Raw genomic sequence first — 21,837 nt, forward strand, 5'->3', positions numbered from 1 at the left:
AAACCTTCAATAGCTAGATTAATGTACAAATAAAGTAGATGGATCCTAGAATCACAGGAAGGCTTAAATGACCTCAGAGTGGCAGTGACCTCAGACTTCATGCACAGATACATAAAAAACTACACCAACTTTCTCAGAGCCTCATCCAGCTGAATTTTAACAAACCCCAAGGATGGGACATCCACAGCTTCCACCATCACCTGTTTCTGAACCACTCTTCTAGTGAAAACTTGTTTTGCTTAGGTCTAATCAGATGCCACTGATAAACTGCTGTTCATGACATGCCATCATAACCTAGCCAGACAAAAAGATTTACCTGGGCAGCGGGGAGTTTTGTGGGCCACAGCAGTACCACTGATAGGACGGCCATTGGGAGTGACACACCAGCAGTATCCAGTGTAACTATGGCACTGAACCTGTCAGAAACAGCAAGAACCATGTGCAGCTTGTCAGACAGATGCCTGTTACCCCACAGCATTCACGGCACGTGAGTACAGAAACTTATCCAGCAAACTGTATCAACAAAACCTAGAACAATAACCCACAATGGGCCCATCTCAGTCCTATATTTGATTTTTTAGCATAAAGCATGTTTCAAGCTAAGTGTGGTAGGTCCTTCAGAATCAAATGTAAGAGAAAACTATTGAACTATGTGGTTGTTTACACCCTGTCTTAGACGAGTGAGGTGCAGGTGTTATAAAAACCTCACATGGAAGCTTCTCAGGGGACACATAAACTGTTCCTGAAACAAGCAATCCTGAGTTTTTTTCTCACATAGAGAACATACTGTTCCACCCACTGAAGGAGCAGGACAGAGTACTTCTGCCAGCATTATTCATATCCCAAGCTGTCAGAACGGAAACTCTTGGAATTCCGCTTAAAAACCAATTGCATTTTATTTTCTAAGGGCCAATATCACTTGCCTCATCATGCTTAAAAAAATTGTCTTCTGCACAACTCCAAAACCAAAAGTACAGAGGGAACAGAAGGGGACCATGATTGGAATATATACCTTAGGATAAGCTTCTAACTGTGTTCCTTCTCAATTCTGTGATCTAAGTAAATTAGTCTCAGACCACATGCTTGTGAAGAAATTCAGCTGAGAATAAAGAAGGATTGTGTATGATTCATGATTTAGCACTTAAGATATGGACTCCAGTTGCAAGATTTCTGGTTCAAATCAGGAACAGATCACAAATTACAAGCATTTTACCACCTGATGAGTATTCGGGGGCTACAATAATGACTCAGCTGCCTCCCTAGAAGAACAGGGAGTGTATTACACAAACAATGGTAATGTTTGGCTCTTTTGCTGGCCAATTGTGAAAAAGAGAACAAGGACTCAACACATAACACAGATTTTCCTTCTTTTTTTTTTTTTTGACATGTTGGTATAAATTACATTTAATTTTGAAATTACATTTCCCTTCATTACATATGTCTCTTCCTCAACCTTTTCAAACACACATACTCTGACCTTCCAGTCATACAAGACACTGAATGAAAAATTTTAAACCTGACTATATGTGCCATCATCATTGCATTCTGGGATAAACACTTGTTGAAATTCTTTGCGAGCTTGTTCTTGGGTGTACTTCCTCTCAGCCACACATCTGGAAACATCTAGAGAAAGGGAAAAGGTAAGTCAGTTGGACGATGCAATATGAAAGAAAGGTAGGTGATCATCTATATTATGAAAAAGACAACCCTGAGACTCATGCAGAGAGAATCAGAATTTTGATCAGTGAAAATGTACTATCAACTTGCATTATTTTTAGGGAAGAAAACCAATGCAGGACTATAATTTATGGACAATAATCCATAACTGGGAAATGAAATTTAGAGATGCCAGGGCAGACAAACTTTCTGTTCCAAATGCCACCAAGGAGTAGAAGCCAAAACAGGGCTTTTCCTCTCAATTTAACGCAGCAATAGCTGCCATACTGCACACCACAATATTCTCTCAGAGATGGTGGCAGCAACATCTTTCTAGTGCTTCAGGAAAGGCAAAGGATGCAGCAGGAGCACAGCTGGCTTGTACTTCCTACTTACTGCAGCTAGGCAGCAATTTCAGATGTGACTACAGATGTCCTCACCAGGCTGGTAAAAAAAAAAAAAAAAAAAAAAAAAAAAAAAAAAAAAAAAAAAATATATATATATATATATATATATATATATACACAATGTACAGTGCAATGTACAGTGCAGAAACTTATTGGGAAGGTGATTAAATAATAATTTTGGACATGAATTATTCATATTATGCTAAAATTTAATGTGACAGTTTATGATTTAAGCATGGGATATCAAGTCTACCACATGGTCCTTTTTGTCCACTGTGAGGTCTCTTGCACTATCTCCTTCGTTACTTGGTATTGATCTCCATCCAAGACACCAAACAGCAAACCAGCTGGCTTTAATTCACTGGCTTCTAATGGAGCTTCTGGTGTCTAACAAACTATATTGTCTACTACATATACTTTATTTCAGTTATGCAGCCAAGAGCTTAAAAAAGACACATAAGCTGTTGTACCTTTTACAGTACAAATTTTAGCATGTTGCAGATGCAGAATCAGAACTTCAGAATCTGCTTGAGCTAAGCAATTTCAGAAAAAATGAGATTACCAGGTAAGCTTAAGGTAGTATTAATGACTTCAAGATGTGACTGTAACATCTGAATTACAATGATTTCAAACATACGAACAGAGAAATTTGCTGCTTCTGATCCCTGTTTGGTTTAAAGACTGTTTGACAGAATTAATCCCATTTTAAGGCTAAAACTGTCCAGTGATTACCTGTGAGACAGTGGTGTTGTGGTGATTCACTAATGCTTGTGCAGTTCTTCAAAAGCATGGGAACAGCCTTTCTAGTCCATGCAAGGTGCAAATTAAACAGAATCTGAACAGTGAATCAACAGCACTTGAGGTTTGCATTCCTAGGAGCACACGGGTAAGCCAGCTGAATTCCCAGTCCCCCAAGCACCCTCTCTGTGCCAGTATGATCCAGACACACGTTCACAGAACCAGCCTGGAAACCTAGTGGAATGGCAGAAACTTCTTTTTACAGGGTAAATCCTTCACTTGTCACCTCCACTGAGTTTTGGATAACTCACCTGGCAACATTAGCATTAAAAAATCCCTCAAAGTCCTAGGCAATCTGATGTGGAAGTGTAGCATAAGGAGGATAGAAACTTGTCCTCAGCATCTGTATTCTGAAAACAAAATTGGGGCCCCTTAATTTTAATCTTCCAATTTCCCTCCTGATCTTGGATTCATGTGCACTAGTTCTGTGTGTTAGTTTACTCTTCTCAAAGGAGCACTATGAGAGTTCATGTTGCTAATATGCCCCAAATACAAATAATTTCACTTTGAAAAACTATGTTTCAGTCTTAGCATCATTAATTTTATTATGCTGTTTCAGGAGGGATACTTACAGAGATGAAATGATAACTGAAAGGGACAGAAAAGTTCAAGCATCCAGAAATGTGAGAAAGAAAAACAATAAGGAACTGAATTAATTTGTACTGTGGCACTTTAATAGTTTTTTTCCCCCAAGGGAGAAGTATAGTCAATGTACTGTGCAGCTCAGGTACAATCTGCTAATGTGTGCACTGCCAAAGATTCTTTTGGGGAAAAAAAAAAAAAAAAAAAAGAAACATTTGAAGCAAGCTTTTGTGTCGTAAGCATTTTTCTGAGCATGGTTGGTTATACAGTACTTAATAACATGTGGTTTTAATGTAGCTAATATTTTAACTGAAAATAAATCACTTCTTTGTTGGACCTCTGTCCTCGTTTTTCTAGAATGACATGTGGTTTAAATGTCTAAAAGGAAAAGTGATATAAATTCCATCACATAAGGTCTCTGTTATAGAACCAGCAGAGTTGTAAATTATCTTCAATAGTTGAATTATCCTAAAAATATGCTGAAGAGAAGTTCTCCAAAATTGTCCACCACTTGTTCCTAAACAGCCTGATGCTCTAAGGCCTTCTATTCATGGATGATCTAATATGCTTTAAAATCAACAGTCACCAAACTTATTGGAATATAAAATTCACATTTGAAGTCTTATTTTGTATTATATAACCATGGAAACATTTTAAACCTGTTGGGTATTACTGTGCTTCAGTATAACAAAATAAAATCATGAGGGAGATCTCTTATCAAGTTAAGCATATGAAAGTGTGTAAAGTCAAAATATTATTTCCAGTTTTGTTTTTTTTTTTTATTTTACTGAGATATTACTGCAGAAGAATAATTATGACACAGAGTTGAGGTCCAAACCTGACAGAAGAAATGTAATCAGGTGATCAAGATAAAAAGAAGAAATATAAAAACATTAATACTCAGAATATTAATGACCATTAACTGTTCATTCATTGGAGATAAATTACTTCCAAATAAAAAAGATATTATTGAAGATAAATGAAATTATAATATTTTCTATAAATTTTTAAGATTATACCATCTGATTATCTGCCTCTGTGCCCTGATGGCAATGCCTTCAAAATCTGTTGCATAACTTCCAGAAATTTTTCCAAAGAAAAGGAATTCAAGACATTTAAGGGCTATACATTTATGCAAAATAACAGCTGAAAAAGAATGAAAAAATTATTTCCTGAAATGACTGGAAGAAAGTCATTTTCTTGTCATGTGAGCTGAAACATGAGCTCACATCAAAATATCAGACAAGAGATAGTTGTAGGGAAACCCATAAGTGATGGGTGACATCCTAATCCATAGGGAGAAAAACCTTCAACATGGCCATTGCTCATGACCATTCAGCAAAGAAAAATCTGGAATTCACTGTACAAAGTCTCCTTTGCACCCAGACAATTCTTGTCTACAGTCCCCTCTGTGCACCTTGTAGAAGTACAGGTAATGAAAATGTTTCACATGAAACTCAAATTAATAGGATGAGTCTAGAATTATGTGGTTTGCTAGAATTTAGTTTACATAAATGAATCAATCAATAAATAAATACATCTAAGGGAATGGGTAACAGTAAAGTCTCTCACACACAGATTCAACTTTGCTATTTATCTAGGACAGGAATCATTCAGATCAGGATGGGCCCTGATTATTTTGAAATGAAGACCAAGAATGAAAGGTGATAGGACTGACCCAGTACCTCTGTGCTGATTAATCAGCCCACAGCTTTTGATTTTTCAGCATTGCCCCTGACAAAAGTAGGCTAAAGTCTTACAAGTGTCCCTCTGGTGATGAACCTGAGAGCAGAGGGGACTTTGAGACTGCAAGGTTTTTGGAAGGATGACAAGCACTGTATAATGCTGCAAAGCTTTATTTTTTTTTTCAATCTGTTTTTCAAACTTTTGGAACTTTCTAGTGGAAAAATAAAGCGCTTGAAACTGTTAAAGGTTTCTTACTAGAGTTTCCACTATACTTTATTTCTCTTTCCAACTAAAGTATTAATAAGGAAGCCAGCAGACTCAAACTGGATTCTGGTATATGACCTGGTGAAAAGGCCATTAGGTTCTAAGACCTGTTAAAATCTGGCTGAAACGCAGCCTAATTTGCTTATAGTCATATAATGAGAAGAACTAATTTTGCAGATAGGCATCTCCAGCTGTAATTTGGAATTGTGTCAATTACTAACTCAGTCAGACTTTATCGTCTCAACTCCAGGTAAATGGGCTTTTACATCCCACAACCTTGTGGGGAATCGGGGAAAAAAAATATCTCCTGGCATAGAAATGTGCGGGGACTGCTGGGCTCCAGGACGGTTTGGATGTGTGGTGGTGAAGGATCTCTGAAGCCCGGTCTTTAGAGCATATGGTTTATTGTAAAGGATGAAGGGCCCTGCTTAGAGTTGCTAGCTGCAACTCGTGGCAGGCCCAGGGAGAGCGGGGGGAGAGAGAGAGAGAGAGAGAGAGAGAGTCCCAGGTGGGCGTCCCAGGAGGAATGTCCAAGAGAGTGTCCGGTCCCTCGGCCACACCTTATCAGGGGGCTTCAAGGTGGGCTGGGACAGGACTTGGGCCAATGGGGTTACAGATACCTGATACTTCAGGGGAGGGTTACAGGTATGGGATGAACCATACATTGGGGGGTGATACAGAACATTCCATTTGACCTTTTAGATCATCAGAAAGGGGGATTGCTTTCAGCTTGGCTATATTATTGTTTTCGAGCTGCTCAGTGATTAAGGTTTGGTATTTCAAACCTTGTTTTCATCTCAATATCTGTATTCTCTGATTCTTTTGCCAGGCTATCATATTTATAGGGCCTTGCTATTTCATCTTCCCCAACAGAAATGGAGCATGAGTTTACCTTAAATCAGCTCACTGGGACTCTGTTAGCTGCCAAACTGGATTGGTACAAGGCTCATTGCATTTTAGCACAGTATGTTGGCCAGTGTGTTGATTGTACCTCTGTGACTTAGCACCAGGACTGCAAAAGCAACCAGAGATTTAATAAGATGAACGCATCTTGAGGCGTACAACAGAAAAAAAAAAAAAAAAGTGTATGGGAGTGGACAGAAATACACAGGACTTAAGAGAGTACACAGTTGTAGCTGTTTGGGCGGGTCTTTCTGAACTGCCCAGACAATTCTGGCTTCCAGGGGAGACCAGAGACCAGAAAGCACAAGTAAAATAAAAAGTCATATTAATTCTGATCTAAGTTTCTCTGTGCAACAGGGAAAACTTTCACCTATTAAGTGGTGCCACTACATTGCTGCAGGACCTTCCTGAGGTAGCACTGAAGTCAACAAGAAATTCTGGAAATAGAGTTAACCTCACAAACAGCACCAGCTTGACTTGGAACTAATTTCATTTTATGCTTTATTTCCAACAGTACAGCTCCAAAAACACTGAGCTTCATGGAAAAAATATGCACCAACTTCAACTCTGCTGGTTAATCTTTGAATAATATATCAAACAGAGGGAAGTTTATTACTGCAAAGTAGAAGTTTATCGTTATAACAATGACACAAACTCCTCAAGGGTGTAAACACCATCTCTAAGGTGACATTCAGTACAATTGATTTACAGGCATTTTGGGGCTCTACAGGAAGTTCTCACTCAGATTCTCCAATGGAGAAGTAAACAGCTTGCCAAAAGTATAGATAAATCTCTTGCAAAGATTTCCATTTAGTTCATCCAGTATTTATTGGTTTGCTACGTATCACAATAGGAATAAAAACACCTTTCTCAGTCCCAATACATGGAGCAAACTTTGCTTGCTTTGCAAGAGATTATTGTGTTTGACACAACCTTGTTATTTATTTATGAAAAAAAATACACTTAATCCTTTACTTACTTATTTTATTATAGATGGAATATTCTGTTGAACATATCAGAAACATTTACCACTCTGTAAAAACTATAAAGTGGTTAACTTAATCATTTGAAGATTTCCTTGAGAGCTTCCCACAGAGAATAAGATGCTCTTACACTAAAGAGAAATCTTTTCTAAAGTCACATAGATGTGAACAACCAGACCTAGTATAGACACACATAATCCAAAGACCTTTCACTGTTTCCCTTTGCACCTCTATTTTGCCAGAATACCTGTGTACACTTGTCCTTAAACCTAGAAACATGCAGTGCAACAAGCTGTTTCAAGTTAGCTGTTCACCTGAGCACTTTACTGAATTGTCCTACAAACTAGAATTTATTTCTGCTTCTGTACTTCTTTCCCACTGCTGTACCTTTTTGGTAACTGGTAGTGATATGATAAAAGTCAAACAGTCTTTATTGGTAGTTAATTTACACCAAAATTTTACTTGGAGCACAGGACACCACTTGGTTTATATGGAATAAACCACTCATGAAAATTTCCCATTATATTTGACCTAGGTCAATGTATATTGTAAAGAACTGATTGTGTCTAACAGCAAAGCAGATAAAAAGCTATAGCCTCTAGTGATAGGTAACACATAGCAAACTATAAATGCTGAAAGTATCAGTTTTAAAGATGCCTCTTAATATTAGCCTCTTGGGTTGGAAAGGATGTCAGCACAGACATTTAGCCTGACAAAACCATAATATAATGACTTGTTGCTTTGTGACAAGAGTTGGCCAACTCTTTCACTATTTATTTTTATAGCTGCTTTCTGGATTCAAATAAAACAGCAGAGCAATCTTAGCCTAAACTCTCCGCTATTGGCATCTAACAGACGGAGCAAGGCAGTGTGGGGTTTCTTTGTTGTTTTCTTTTTGCTTTTGCTTTTGCTTTTTCTCCCTACATTGAGAACCACACAACCATTTAGATATCTAAGCTCTAAGATAAAATAAGGAATGCTGTGCTGGATTCTCTCTTGGCACACTATTTCAGTTTGCTAACAGTTGCATTTGGAGAGATACAGTCTGATTAGAACTGAATCAAATACTTCAAGAAAAACTAAAGCAACAGCTTTCTGAATTTTTAGATGCCAAAGGCTACACTAGCTTTCTGAGAAGAGCAGAGATTTGATAGTTTGGGGAAGTCTATTTTGCTAATTCTTGCACTGAAATCTGAAAAGGTTTGCAAAGGTTTGTGGTTCCTAGTCTTCAGTGCAGTATTATTGCTTTAGCACTCTCCACTTCTTTTAGGACCTTCATTTTTATATGACGTCTGAAATTCAAACTGAAAATACAAGAGTAGAAATAAAAACTCTACAAAACACCCAGAAAAATATTACTTTCAAATCGTTGTACTGCATATATGATTTTATGAAGACTCATTTTTTGTGCATAAGAATCCCCTTACATGCCTTATTTCTGTGCAGTCTGGCTTCAGCAAATTCTGCTTGGAGAAATATTATCAATAAAAATTGATAATTTTAAAGAGGGATAAACTCTATCTCCAGAAAACTGTGGATATTATCACAGTGTTATTTGTCTTGTGTTCTAAGTACCACTAGATACATTTAAAAGAGCAAAGAATATTCCACAAAAATATTCCAAACATACTTAAAACTTTATTCATTTCCATTCAGTACTAGAAAGTATAATCAGAAGCCAACTCCACTTGCTTTAAGAGATAACATAAATTGTAACTTCTATATTTTGATACCTTTTTCACCATGTTAGATATTTTGTTTCTCACCACTTTTACTACAGTGGCTTGATGTGTAACATCTTGACACATAATATAAATGAAGACTCAAAACCAATATGAGGTTCTGGCTGACAAGTATTTGTATCAGGACTGCCACCATCACAGTCTGGAAACTTGCAGTCATCTACAGATTAAACAGTGTCTATAGTGAGAAAATATGTCTGAAAAAGGAGGAGACAGCTCCTAGCTGAAAGTATTTTAAGACAAAAATCTATCTTATAATCAATCTTCCTCCTGTGATTATTTTCAATAATCCCAAATTTAGTACCACTTCTCAACATATTCTTTTTTTATGTTTTTCAAAATAATGAAAAAACCCTGCATCATTCTTATTTTTTTTCCTCATTAAAGATAAGAAGAAAAAAGAAAAGGGAGAGGTGAAAAAGGAGACCTGAGGAGATGTGAAAACTGTCCTGTTTTCAATGTACAGATTCTGCAAGGTCTCACTCTGTTCAGGTTTATTTTTAAGACTGACACCTTGGTCCACTCCCACTTTCACTCAGCTGGAAAAAGAACCATACCTACTCACTTCTTTTTTCTCTCTCCAAATGAAACATCTTGGGAGCATATTCTACCACCCAAACACATCCCTCAGGGCTGCTTTTCAGGCAGCAGGTGCACCGGCCAAGGCAAGGTCCCTGCTTACACTCTGAGCTAAGGGACGTGCTCAGGCACTGCCAGCACACGTCAAGCTCATGCCTGCCTGGCTCACAGGCAGCCCTGAGCTGGATGGCAGCCTCCATGGGGATTATGGAAAAGGTGTGCACTCAGAAACCACATCCAGCATTTACATCCCAGTTCTCTAGCTAATAGGCAAGAGTAATGTCTCTCCAAATTATGCTTGGATTCATTAATTATGGGACCAAGATTAACTTGTGGTCTCAAAACAACTACTGCCCAGCAATGCCTTCATTCTCTGCACAAAGGGAAAAATCCTATTAGCATGTTTATCCAAAACCAGAAATTTTAACTTATTTAAGCATGCTTTTAATCCATTCATTAACTCATTGTAATCATAGTTTAAATGAATGAAACTTTTCACTATTCCTGAAAGCCCTAATTTAAAGAAACAAATGCTGAGTATTCTCTTCTTTAAAGAAAGCAAATGTTAAAATAACTGTTTTATGGGAAATTTCACTCATATTTTGATGTGCTTTGGTTCTTTATATGACTTGTGAGAATGAAGATATTACCTTTTGTTATATTTATAATAGCTAATGACAGAACAGCATTTTTAAACAGTGAGGCTCCTTAATATACTGTAAGTGAATTAGGCTAAACATGACCTACCTAGGTTTTCCAACCAAGAAAGGGGATGTATGTAGCTACAGAATAACAATGACACTACTCCATGTGATGGCTCTCCTTGGTGTACTCACAAAGCAGTAAGCCACTGTTGGGGTCACATCTGCAAATACTGAGTATGTACTCAGTGTTAGACAGATTAAATTCCAAACCCCTCAGAAATTAAATATCACTGTGTAAACATCCTACATTGCCATTTTCAGAAAGGACCACGGAGAGATTTGTGCAAGTCCAGTTTAGTAGTTGCTTATACACCCAGGTTGCTGTTACATGATGATAGTGAGGTAAGGAAATGTGATGCGAACTGGCAGCGAAGATTTTATAGTGATTGACAATTTGTATCAAAACTCCAGCCATTAGAGAAGTCTTATTTTAGTGAAGTACTGGTAGATAAGCCACAAAATCCAAGTGCCCCAGCTGGAATATTTTAAGAACTCTGTGTTAGGGTAGAGGTATGCTGGTAAGATATATATGATTTTGTTTTTTCATTGATCACAATGCTAGAATACCAAATCTTATTACTGAGCCACTTGCTTAATACATTCAGAATATTAGTCTCCAGGGCCCCAATTATGGGCCATGTACATTCACTTAAAAACAAACTGAGAAATTAAATGAGTATTCTTAATGTTATTTAGGAAACAAAAAGCGAAACAGAAAAAGAAAGTAAAAAAAAGCTGAAGAGCCTTAAACCTGTAAAAGAAGGCACCTCTGTGCATGCTGCCTGCTGGGAACAGTCCTTGGCCCATCTTTTCACTGAGCCACATAGATACAGTCCTCAGGAGAGCACAGCTGGCCAGTGCCCAAAGTGCAACAGGGAGCATTTAACACCTTACCTGCCTGGTGTTCAAATTGTCTCCTTGCATTGCTTAATTAATTGGTGCAGACATAGCATCTGTTTCTTTCTGAGCAGCTTAAAGCAATTATATTGTTTTTCCACTTCTTGTATGTTTTGTTCCTTTGGCTATGCTGGGCCAGATTTCCTGTGAAGCATTTGTGTGTGCATGTGGTTGATCCCCATCACAGGTGACATTTTAACAGTCCTAACTATTAAACAACACAAGTAGTGTTTCTCAGCCTTCAACATACATTTATTTATTAGATTGGTAATCTCATTGCCACAGTTAATGTCTGTGTCAAGCAAGTGGCAAATCTCCAGAACTTCAGAATTAAGATTTTGTTTGGAAAAGTATCCAAAAATGTAGATGTTCATCTACAGTGTACACAGATTATTTGAGAACTTAGAAACTCCAAAAGTAGGCTGGAAATTTTATAAGATTTTAACTTCTTATAGCATTTCCAAGCTTAGCAATGGATTCCAGCAAAGTCTGGAAGCAGACTTAAAAATTTAAGAAAACATAAAATTAATGTCTTCAGAAAAAATAGCTAACAGAACAGTCTATTTTGATGCTTGTTTTGTTAAAGGTGGGTTGTCTTTCAGAAATGAGAGGAAGGTTCAGGGTTCATTCATTGTCAGATTTGTTTAAACTGCTTTGATCTCTGCTGCAGTCAGCAGGAGCTAGAATAGAAGTACAAGGGAAAAAAATTGTTTAAATGCTGCCATTTCACTGTGATCTTTTAATATCTAGGATCTAAAAATCATTTCCTTTGCAATGCTAAAGAATTGCCTGGGCTGAACGCTCTTGCTGTGAATGGAACTTGAATTAGAAAGGAAACCAGCACACACAGAGCAAACTATCCCTTTGTACTTTTTAGTATTTAAGTGTTCAAAACCAAATAGATGAGAAAAATATTGAGAACAGGTGAGAAAGAGAAAAAAGAATCAATAAAAATTTGCCTTTTGAAAGAAAAAAGAAACAGAGAAAGCAGACAACAGTCTGGTAATCATTCAAAATTTCTTATGGATGTTAAAAGAAATCACAATTCTGAATATCTAAACAAGAAATGATGGACTCAAAATTATTCCAAAAGGCTGTCAACATAAACTGTCAAGGTCTTTAGATTTCTACTGAATACACTGATCCAAACAAAGAGCTAGTCATCATTAAATTATTTAAAATGGAAAACCTGGAAATATTTTGGTTTTAGAGAAGATTTTTGTGAGGTGAATAAGGGGTTTTTTTGGAAGACAGGAAGAGACAGACTTAAGATTGCCTTTTTTGATCAGTGGTGGATGATTATCATGGCACAGATTTAAAGTTGTAAAGTCTCTATGAGGAGTCACCTCTTTTCTCCCTTCAGAACATTCATATGAAAGCATGCATGTTTTTGTCCCTTTTACCTACAAGCTCAAAACTTGTTTCAAAACCAATGCTTTAATGGGGAGTTAGGGTGGGTGTCTGTTTTTTCAGAGGTACAGACAAACATTTCCAAAAGGATCTGGTTTTATTCCTACATAGAATGAAAGTAAATTCTGAAACCTTGGAAGTTGCTCTCTAATGAAACATCACTTTTTGGTTAACCCTACTAAAACAGCTGCCCTCTGCTTTTTGATCAAGCATCACCTGCAAAAACAAATTTTATTACTCAAAAGCAACTGCCTCTAAAGGTCTTAATCAAAGCACTTCCTTGGCTCTATCAGAATGTTTGATATGACTATCTGAACTAGCCCTAGCAATGCTAAAACTGAAACTGCAGCTAGGCCAATGAATCATCTTTTTCTTCTTTAAAACTTGTTTTTAGAGCTTGAAATATTTCTGATGATCACAACCATACGTAGGAATAAAGACACTGGTCACTTCAAAATTTAAGACTGCTTTATTGAATAAGAAATACCATGAAAATGTAAAACTAAAAGAGCACTTGTCTCTTGCTGACACTGATTAAGTACATTATTGGCAAATATCTGCCTATTACCAATCAAAGGAAAAAACATTTGATTGAAGAGAACATGCTGTGTCCCAGCAGTATTTAAGGTGCCTAAGGTGTCTAATTCCAATTCTACAATTCTACAGTATGCATTAGTAAATAAACAGCAAATGAGCACTTCTCCAAATTGCAGATATTGACTGCAGAAAAATTTGACAGCATCAATGAGGAAATCTTCATCAGAGCAATATTCTCATCTTAATGAAGAAAATTTCTTGCAGATTACTTTTACAATATGGCATAAAAAACAATAAAGAAAAACACTCAAAACTAATTTCCAAAAAGCTCTAATGTCTAAAATGTACAAATACCAAGTACCAAGTACACAATAATTGTCTCTGTCGTTCATTAGTGTAACAAAAGCTTTGGCTCAGGTAGCTTCATTATGTTTTCCTTGCTCACCACAGTAAAAGATCCATCACGTAGTACAATGGTTTACTATGAAAGGGCTGAAAAATTAGGATATTGTTTCATCCAGGCAGAAAATGAGACAGAATGTCTCTTTGAAGCAGTCTTGATGCTTCAGAGGTTTGCAGGAGCTAATGGAGAGAGATGATGTAGAAAATTGCCTCCCGCAGGTTGAATTGGTGTAGTCCCTGCGGTTTTCTTTCCCCCGCCCCCTACCTCCACTCCCTGCCACTCTCTTTAGGACAGAGGGAAAAGTAAATCTTTATGACCACTGTTATTCTTACATATTATTCTTAGATTTCTTTTAGAAAGATCACTGTGTTAGGAATCACCCTACACTTCAGTAAGGAAAGTGTGTTGTCTAGCACCATGCTACTCCAAAAGTTAAAAGACTTAACTGCGGATATTTTGTTTGGCTGCTTGTCACCAAAATTCTCTAAACAGAGATCAGAAGTAAAGGAGTGGATGATATAGGCAGGAATGGCCTGTGAGGGGTCTATGCATGTGCATTTTTTTTGGTTTTCACTTTTTCTCACTCAACTCACCCTACCACCACCACCCTTGCCACACTACGGGATTGCAGTTAGGAAACACGAGACTTAAATTGACCATCTCAAATGCAAAATACCAAATTGTACTAGACAGGAAACCTTGCAGGATAACTATTGTAAGAGTTTCTCTGAACCCGCCAGTGATATGGTCCTTCTGAACAAGGACCTGGCCATGCAATTTCCTTAATAGTAACTTAATGAAAAATAAGTTGATTTGGGAGTCACAATTTTGATGAAGGTTCAAGATTAATTTATCTTTAGATAGAATATTGTTATAGAAATAACAGGATTGATATCAACCCATTTGCTTTTAGAAAACTCTTCAAGTCCAGCACTCCTGGTTTTAAATTCACAGACATTTCAAGCACTATTTTAGGGTCTATTATTTTTCATTATGGTCAAGGGAAACTTCAATTTTCTCACCTTTGCAGTTGCCTCGGTAGGCTATTTCCAGTTGAGGGTCTTTGCATTTTGCTCGTTGAAACTCACACCGGGACAGAAAAGTTCTTCCATCAGATGCACAGAGTGATTTCTGAGGGGAACCTGCACAGTCCAGGCTGCATTCTCTGTCTTTGTCTTGGTCCACTCTCAAAAACTAGGAAAAAAAAATAAATTAATGCTGTAGAAATGCTATTCCCATGTGAAAACTGCTCTGTGGTCTCCTTCCCCAGCAAAGACATATAAATACTACCCAAAACTGAAAAGAAAGTTCTGCCTTTTTTGGGTATTCAGATCTGAGCTGATTCATTATATCTGGGATTTTTCCACTGCTGCTGTGAAATGGCAGTCATTGTAACATCTCCATAACATACACTAAATCCAGTATCACAATTAGGAAGTCTCTGAATCCCTGTCAACAATTATGAACCTCAAAACAGTAACTTGGAGTTTTTGGAGTGAAAATGGTGATTGAAGAAACATTCTTCACAACAAAAATGAGACAGCAATGGATGTTTGCCTATTTTATTAGATATGTATTAATTATTCTAAAATGACAAGCCAAAAAGTCTGTTCTAAGATCCAAGTAGGATTTTTGACATAAATATTCTCATTGTGGATTTCAATGTGTCTCTTTCTAGTTTTGACACAAAGTACACTGAACCCCAACCTAACTGTTCATCCCTCCAATGCCAAGACAGAAAGGCTGATGAGTTTGATACCATCCTTGGCACTGTGAAAAGATGGAGCTTCTCACCCTGAAACACGCTGCCAAAAAAAAAAAATCTAATCAGATCTGATGTCACTACATGCCAGCCAAAATCAAAGACAGATAAAAACAAAGGTAATACTTTATCTTCTGAGCTCTTGAAAAGCTGAGACTAGGGAGAAGGTGAACTCAGTAAGTACTCAGATGAATTTCTCTCTTTCTGCATCTTCTGAATGAGCACAAAACTAAGCAAGGCATACAGCTACCAGGAGGTAATCATTGTCCTAAGCATCATGAGGTGCCCAAGAAAAGATCTGCATCCAGCTAAAGCCCTGTTTTCATTGGTTCTAATTCATCATTACAAACCTCAAGCAGAGAAAATTTTGAACTTCAGATGAGAAATGAAATTAGGAGGAGGAAAATTTCAAGGGAAAAAAAAAAGAGAGCACAAAGAGGAGTATCTGGGATTAAAAATTTTTTAAAAATTTGCTACATATAATTCCCCTGAATTTTGTTACACATAAGAAATATATAAAGAGAGTTATAAATCTCCATAATCCTCATACTTAAAACTGTGGTCTATTTCCATTTCCTATCATTTAATGTGAAGAAATACAGATATCTTTCTGGAGAGTCTGCATGAAAATTGAGAGATTATCTCAAATGTATCACTTTAAAATAGTAGTCATATGGTTGGACTTTTACCATAATTTTTATATTTTAGTGGCACACTAAGATAAATAGGAAAGCTTTCTTTTCCCAATGTTTTTGAGCAATTTTTCACTTTTAGGAATAATTAACTTCAGAAGCAAATTACTCACAAATTACACACAAACCCCAACTCTTTCTCCAAGGAATCAAGCCATAGAGTTCCAAAAATGGAGGACAGCTTTTCCTTGCTCCCCATGTTGGTGTTATTTTGCAGCTCCTTCTTGCCGACAGAAATTAATGATTAGGTGAGCTGAGTGGAAAGAGAGAACAACTGAAGTCATCTCCCTTTACCTGCACAATGAGTAACAGTGAAGACAGACATCCATGGCTCTGAACAACCTCCAAACCATGTTGGTCTCCAGGGCTTGCCTGGGTGCCCTGATGAGCTGCACTGTGGGAGCCCTGTGAGGTCATCCTAGCTTCCCTTTCTTGCCTGGGAGGCATCTGCAGGACTCTGAGATTAGGCCTACTTAAGACTATGAAAAGGATTTCTCAATGAAAAATGGACCCTATGGGGCCCCTGGCAAACAAAAATGGATCCAGTCCTCTGCTTTGCCTCCAACTTCCCCTGAGGATTGGTGATGGCAAGTCAAGTGATTTCCCTCTTTCTATTCTGCGAAGTAGAGAATACAGCCTTTCTGTGTGTAGAAGACTACCCCTCTGTAATGGCTAGGTACTTTTCCACCCTTAACTTATCCTCAGCAACATCCCTGTTGAGCAGAAAACTAGTTTTCAAAAGCACGGGAAAGCTTTGTGACCCACAGAAAAACATGCAGCAGATCAGAGGACTGAACCCAGGCACCAGAAGAAAATCACACACAGCAGCAGTCTAACCCCTGTACCATTTTTTTCCCCCAGAGTTTCCTCATTTGTTCTGTTTTGAACTGTTGCAGGAGTTAAGATGGGTATGCCTGACAGTAACACTGTGGACAGAAAATCCCCTTAATTGTTTGAGGAACAAAATCCACTCCCTTGAGAGTATGACAATTCACAGATAAAGCTGTATTTTAAAGGGCATTTATCCAAAGAGTTTTATTTAAGTATTTGATTATTTCAAAGCCTTAGAGGAGATTAGGGCAAATTAAGGGTTCAAAGATATTCAAGCAACCTGCAAAAGCAGAGGATGAAGACAAAACCACTTGAATAGATTACTGGTTAGCCAAACCTCATTAGAGAATTTGGATTGTACATTTAAACAATTTCCACCAACCTAGTGTAACTGAGGGATTTAAGAGCAGGAAGGACAAAAAGGCAAGCAATTTTAAGGAAAGACAGCATGAAAGAGAGACTAGAAAATGTATTTGGAAAAAAAAAACATACAGAAAGTATGTGATTGGCTTTTGGAAGATACTTCATTGTCATCTTTACTACAGCAGTATAGAATGGTACAAATCAAAATCAGTATTACTTGCTCACATAGCCAAAGGAATTGATGAACACATCAAAAACTAATGCTGAAACAAGAATGGGCTATAGAATTTCTCATAATATTTGCTACTTGTGCAAACAGGAACAAGCATAGTCAGTGACAGAAAAGCTGGGATCACAATAGTGCACATCTTAGAGCTCTCCTTTCCTATGAAAATAGTCCTTTTGATTAAAATAGGACAAAGCTTTTGTCCTATAGGACAGGATGGATTTTGATTAAAATAGTTTAGAGAGAGAGAAAAATGGTTCAATACAGACCAGAAAGTGACTCACTCTCAGTACTGGTTCATTTATGTCTGTCTTTGAATTCATTTAACAAACAAATGTGTTATTGTACAAACACATGATTCACTGAAAGACAAGCTTAAAGCAGCATTTCTGTTGAATGCTGGTAACGCCTGAAATTAGGCCAACAATAGCTGACCAACCTGAGATGAAATTATTTTGATCAACCAGCAGAAAGTGGACAATTATGGTGAAACCTTATTAAAAAGCAAAACACATTTAATTGAGAGGTGTTCTTTCCCTGATGACACAGAAACCAGCCTAGTCATGTTTCAAAAAATTGGTTTCAACTAAAAATTATTCCACACATTAGGAGTCACGACTCAGCTAGAATCGCTGTAACTTATATTCTCCTTTACATTTCAGTATCATTCATTTCAGCCTTTCCAAAGCACTACATCTGACAAGACCCAGCTTTCAAAGGACTTACTATTCTGTATGAGGCACTGCTTTAAATTCTCATGTAGTATTTCTGAGAAGAAATAATGATAATGGGGCTATAGCAGAAAAATGTTTGATTTTAGGTTTAGCTCAATTAATAAAAATTAATCATTAAAGTTACTAGATATGTGTACCCATTTGACAGGTATAAACATTTCTGAAATATCATTTACTGTCATATATTTCTGCCATTATGGAATTCCAGTGTTTTCCTTCACTGTCTCACATTTCAAAGAATTTAATGCTGGATGAAATGTATCACTGATGATCCCAGTGATCTTTTATCAGAGTATGAAGTAGTAGACACATGAAACCTTGCTTAAATTGGAGGAAAATATTTCTGCTCTGTTTTTTTGATGTTTTCTGCTCTGATTTATCTTTCCCCATCGTTTTTGTCACTGGTGCCACATCTAGGCTACGGACAGTCAGGATGCTTATTTCTTCAACCACAAGCAATGTGTTGCAGTCAATGAGAAAGTTTTTCCAGTACCTTAAGAATAGGAAATTGATGTTTTCCTTACTGTGCTATTAAACTATTTATCAAAATATTGTGCACATATAACCTTGCTCACTGCTATGGTGTAACACATATCTTTACCTTATGCTCACTCTTACACAGGGATTCAGTGCTATTCCCTCTGGTCTACATCCTGCAGCTACATCATTGCAAGGGCAGAAAAGGTCTTCAGATAAAACTGAGTCGCATGCACACCTTTGCATTTCTGGTGCACAGATCTGTGACCCTCACCCTCTGTAGTTCAGAGAAATTCTCCTTGCTTCTTAGCAGATGACAGAGTATAAGGTGAGAAAAATGGTGCTTGGCTAGAGAGCCAACAACTGGATACACCTGCAAGCAGAACAGCCAGCCCAAGAAAGCAGAAGAGTCAAGAGCAGTGTTATAGTCTGGCCATGCAGAGCACCAGCATTTCTCTGCAATGGAAGAAAAGCTGACAACAGATACACTTAGGCTGAGGTAAAAAGATTAATTATTGACTCTGGCTCAAGGCCTCTTAAACAGTAATGGGAAATGCTTTACTCTACATTTCATAATATAGTGCACAGCTGTGGATTTTCTTTTGTTTGACTGTTTTCTTTTGTTTGATTAATCTGAGCAAGGCAGGACTGTTTTCCCCTTTTTTTTTTGTTTTTTCCTTAAATATGGGCCAGCTTGTCTCTAATACTTGCAGTCCTGTAGAGACCTCCTCAACACAAACAGGCTGCATATAAAGCATAACTCATAACCTTGCTAAACTATTTTTAATTTGCCCTAATGTAAGTTTTCTTAATAAAGCTGAAGACCAGGAAACCACATTTTCTGTCTGTGGATAGAAGCCTTCATTCTTTTCTGTAACACCAGCTTGGAGTCTGTGGACTGTGAAAAGACAGACATTAAATTCCATGGATTTGGATAGCTCATCAGAGGTTTTTAACTAATCTTTCTGCAATTTACAGATTCCTTCAATTTTGACTGTACCTATATATCCTCCACTGACACTAGGTATTTAAGCACATTCACAACAGGGCTTTTTTTTTTGTTGTTTTGGTTTTTTTTGTTTTGTTTTGTTTTGTTTTTTGTTTTTTGTTTTTTTTTTTTTGTGGACCCCTTATAACTGATATACAGATTTTCCCTTTGACCAAATGAATGCTACTTTCAGAATCTAAAATACAGTTCAAGATTGGTCATAAAACAGGAGACTAACACCTCATCTTGGAGGGCTGAAGGCCAAAAGGGCCTGAAAAACAAGAAGAGAGAAGATGGATGCTAGACATCACTGATTTGCTTGGAAAAGCCTACTGCAGAGTACAGTATTGAAAGGCAATTTCTTTATTCTGCATCTGGTTACTGTGAGATGTTAAATATAATGGTCTGACTTCCCTGCTGCTGGCATGGGAGGTCTGCATACAAACTATGGAGCAGTGCACTCTAAAGTGGCTCTGTGCTGAGAGCTTTGTGCTGGTGAAAAATGTGCTGATTTACAGTGATTTATGTAGTCATGCTGTTTCTGTCTGATAGCTGCGTGACAGGCAGATGTGGAAATCTCCAAGCTAAGAATATTTTGTTCCCTCTGGGCTTGTCTACAATGGAAAAATGAGTTAGACAACAACAACACGTGTGTGTGTGTGTGTGTGTGTGCATGTTGTGTGTCTGCATACATATGCAAGTTATAATCTGTAAAGTCATATTCCCATGTGTATTTCAGAAAAAGGAATGATGTTTAAATATCCATGCTACACTCTGACTTAGAGAGCATTCCAATCAGCTAGTCTGTCTCAGTCTGCTTCACTGAAACACCACTAATTTTTTCAATGTTTATTTCTTTATTCTCCCAAGGAATGAAGTAGAACGTGATCTTCATGGGTCCCTTCCAACTCATATTCTATGATTCTAAAGTAAATTTACAGAACAAACTCTACTCTCATTCCAATGCCATGGGAAAGCATTCAGCCCTAGCACTAAAATGGATGGAAAACTTAAGTTCTCCTTATCCCTGTTATTTAGGACAGTACCAGAAGATACCTTCAAAATATCTGCTCTGTATAACTGCTGTACTCAACCAATCTTAAACAGATTCGTTCATCTTGTGCTGTCCCACTGAAGCAAAACAGTCCTTAATGACTGTTCCATGACAAACCCAGAGCTGTGTACTTGAAATTGTGACCTCCTTTTGTTTACAAACATACAGGACATCACCATTAAGGTTAAGCTTGCATGGAGGAATTTACACAGAAGCCATCACACATTGGGCCTGTGCAGCCTTAAGAAAAAATGAATGCCAAGGAGACCTCATTCATGTGTATATATACCTAAAGGTGGGTGTCAAGAAATAGGACAAGAGGAAATGGGCAGAAAGTAATGCACAGAAAGTTCCACCTGAACATAAGGAAGAACTTCATGGTGTGGGGGACTGAGCACTGGAACAGATTGTCCAGAGAGGTTGTGGAGTTTCCTTCATTGGAGATAAATATTTGAGAAGCATCTGGATGCAATCCTGTGCAGAGTACTCTAGGAGAACCCTGCTTGAACAGCAAGGCTGGACCAGATGACCCACTGTGGTCCCTTCCAACCTGACCCATTCTGCAATTCTGAGACTAATCAGATATGATTCTGGTGAGCCAGAACACGCCCGTGCTTGCTATTACAGTGGGCAAGGCCATTTGCACTTAAAACAAAGAATCTCATCAAAACATTTCTGTCTCTTCTCAAGGGTTCTTGGTGTGCATCAGAATGTTCCCATTATATTCCCCTATCAGACAAGCGAGCAGATTATTGATTTCAATGATTTCAATTAAGTTATCTCAAACTTGAGAAAAAATGAATATTTGTTCTTTATTTATCCCTGTTTTTGCAAAAAATTAGTGACCCAGCCACAAGAGTGCAGCACTCTCCAGGGTAGCAAGCCATGATCATGGTGTCATAGTGTGGAACTAATTGTGTAGACTACAAAAACTAGAAATTGGCAGCTTTAGGATAAGCTTCACCTGCCCTGGAAAAGACAGATCATGTCCTAAAAACATCCCTTCTACCTTATGAGCTGGAGAGTCTGATAAACTAACTCTCCTGTAATGAGAATAACCTATCCCATAGTCTCAAAAAAATCAAAGGGCAACAAACTCTCAAAGTCCCAGGTTTCACACAACTGAAATAGAGGTGGGCTCTAGGTTTCAAAAATAACT

The 21,837-nt window shown here is 37.6% G+C and overlaps 1 protein-coding gene across 3 annotated transcripts in view; it reads right to left on the bottom strand.

Moving 5' to 3' along the window:
• Positions 1-21,837, bottom strand: part of SMOC2 (SPARC related modular calcium binding 2) — a 149,522-nt gene that overhangs the window by 82,940 nt on the left and 44,745 nt on the right. For all 3 annotated transcript variants that reach the window (XM_053974025.1, XM_053974024.1, XM_053974023.1), the window contains exons 2-4: positions 14,574-14,745; positions 1,517-1,623; positions 317-416 (exon numbers count right to left, since the gene is read on the bottom strand). In XM_053974025.1, coding sequence (XP_053830000.1) covers positions 317-416; positions 1,517-1,623; positions 14,574-14,745 — 379 coding nt within the window. The remainder of the gene's footprint in view (positions 1-316; positions 417-1,516; positions 1,624-14,573; positions 14,746-21,837) is intronic.

Source organism: Vidua macroura, chromosome 3 (assembly GCF_024509145.1).
Source record: "Vidua macroura isolate BioBank_ID:100142 chromosome 3, ASM2450914v1, whole genome shotgun sequence".
NCBI lineage: Eukaryota > Metazoa > Chordata > Aves > Passeriformes > Viduidae > Vidua > Vidua macroura.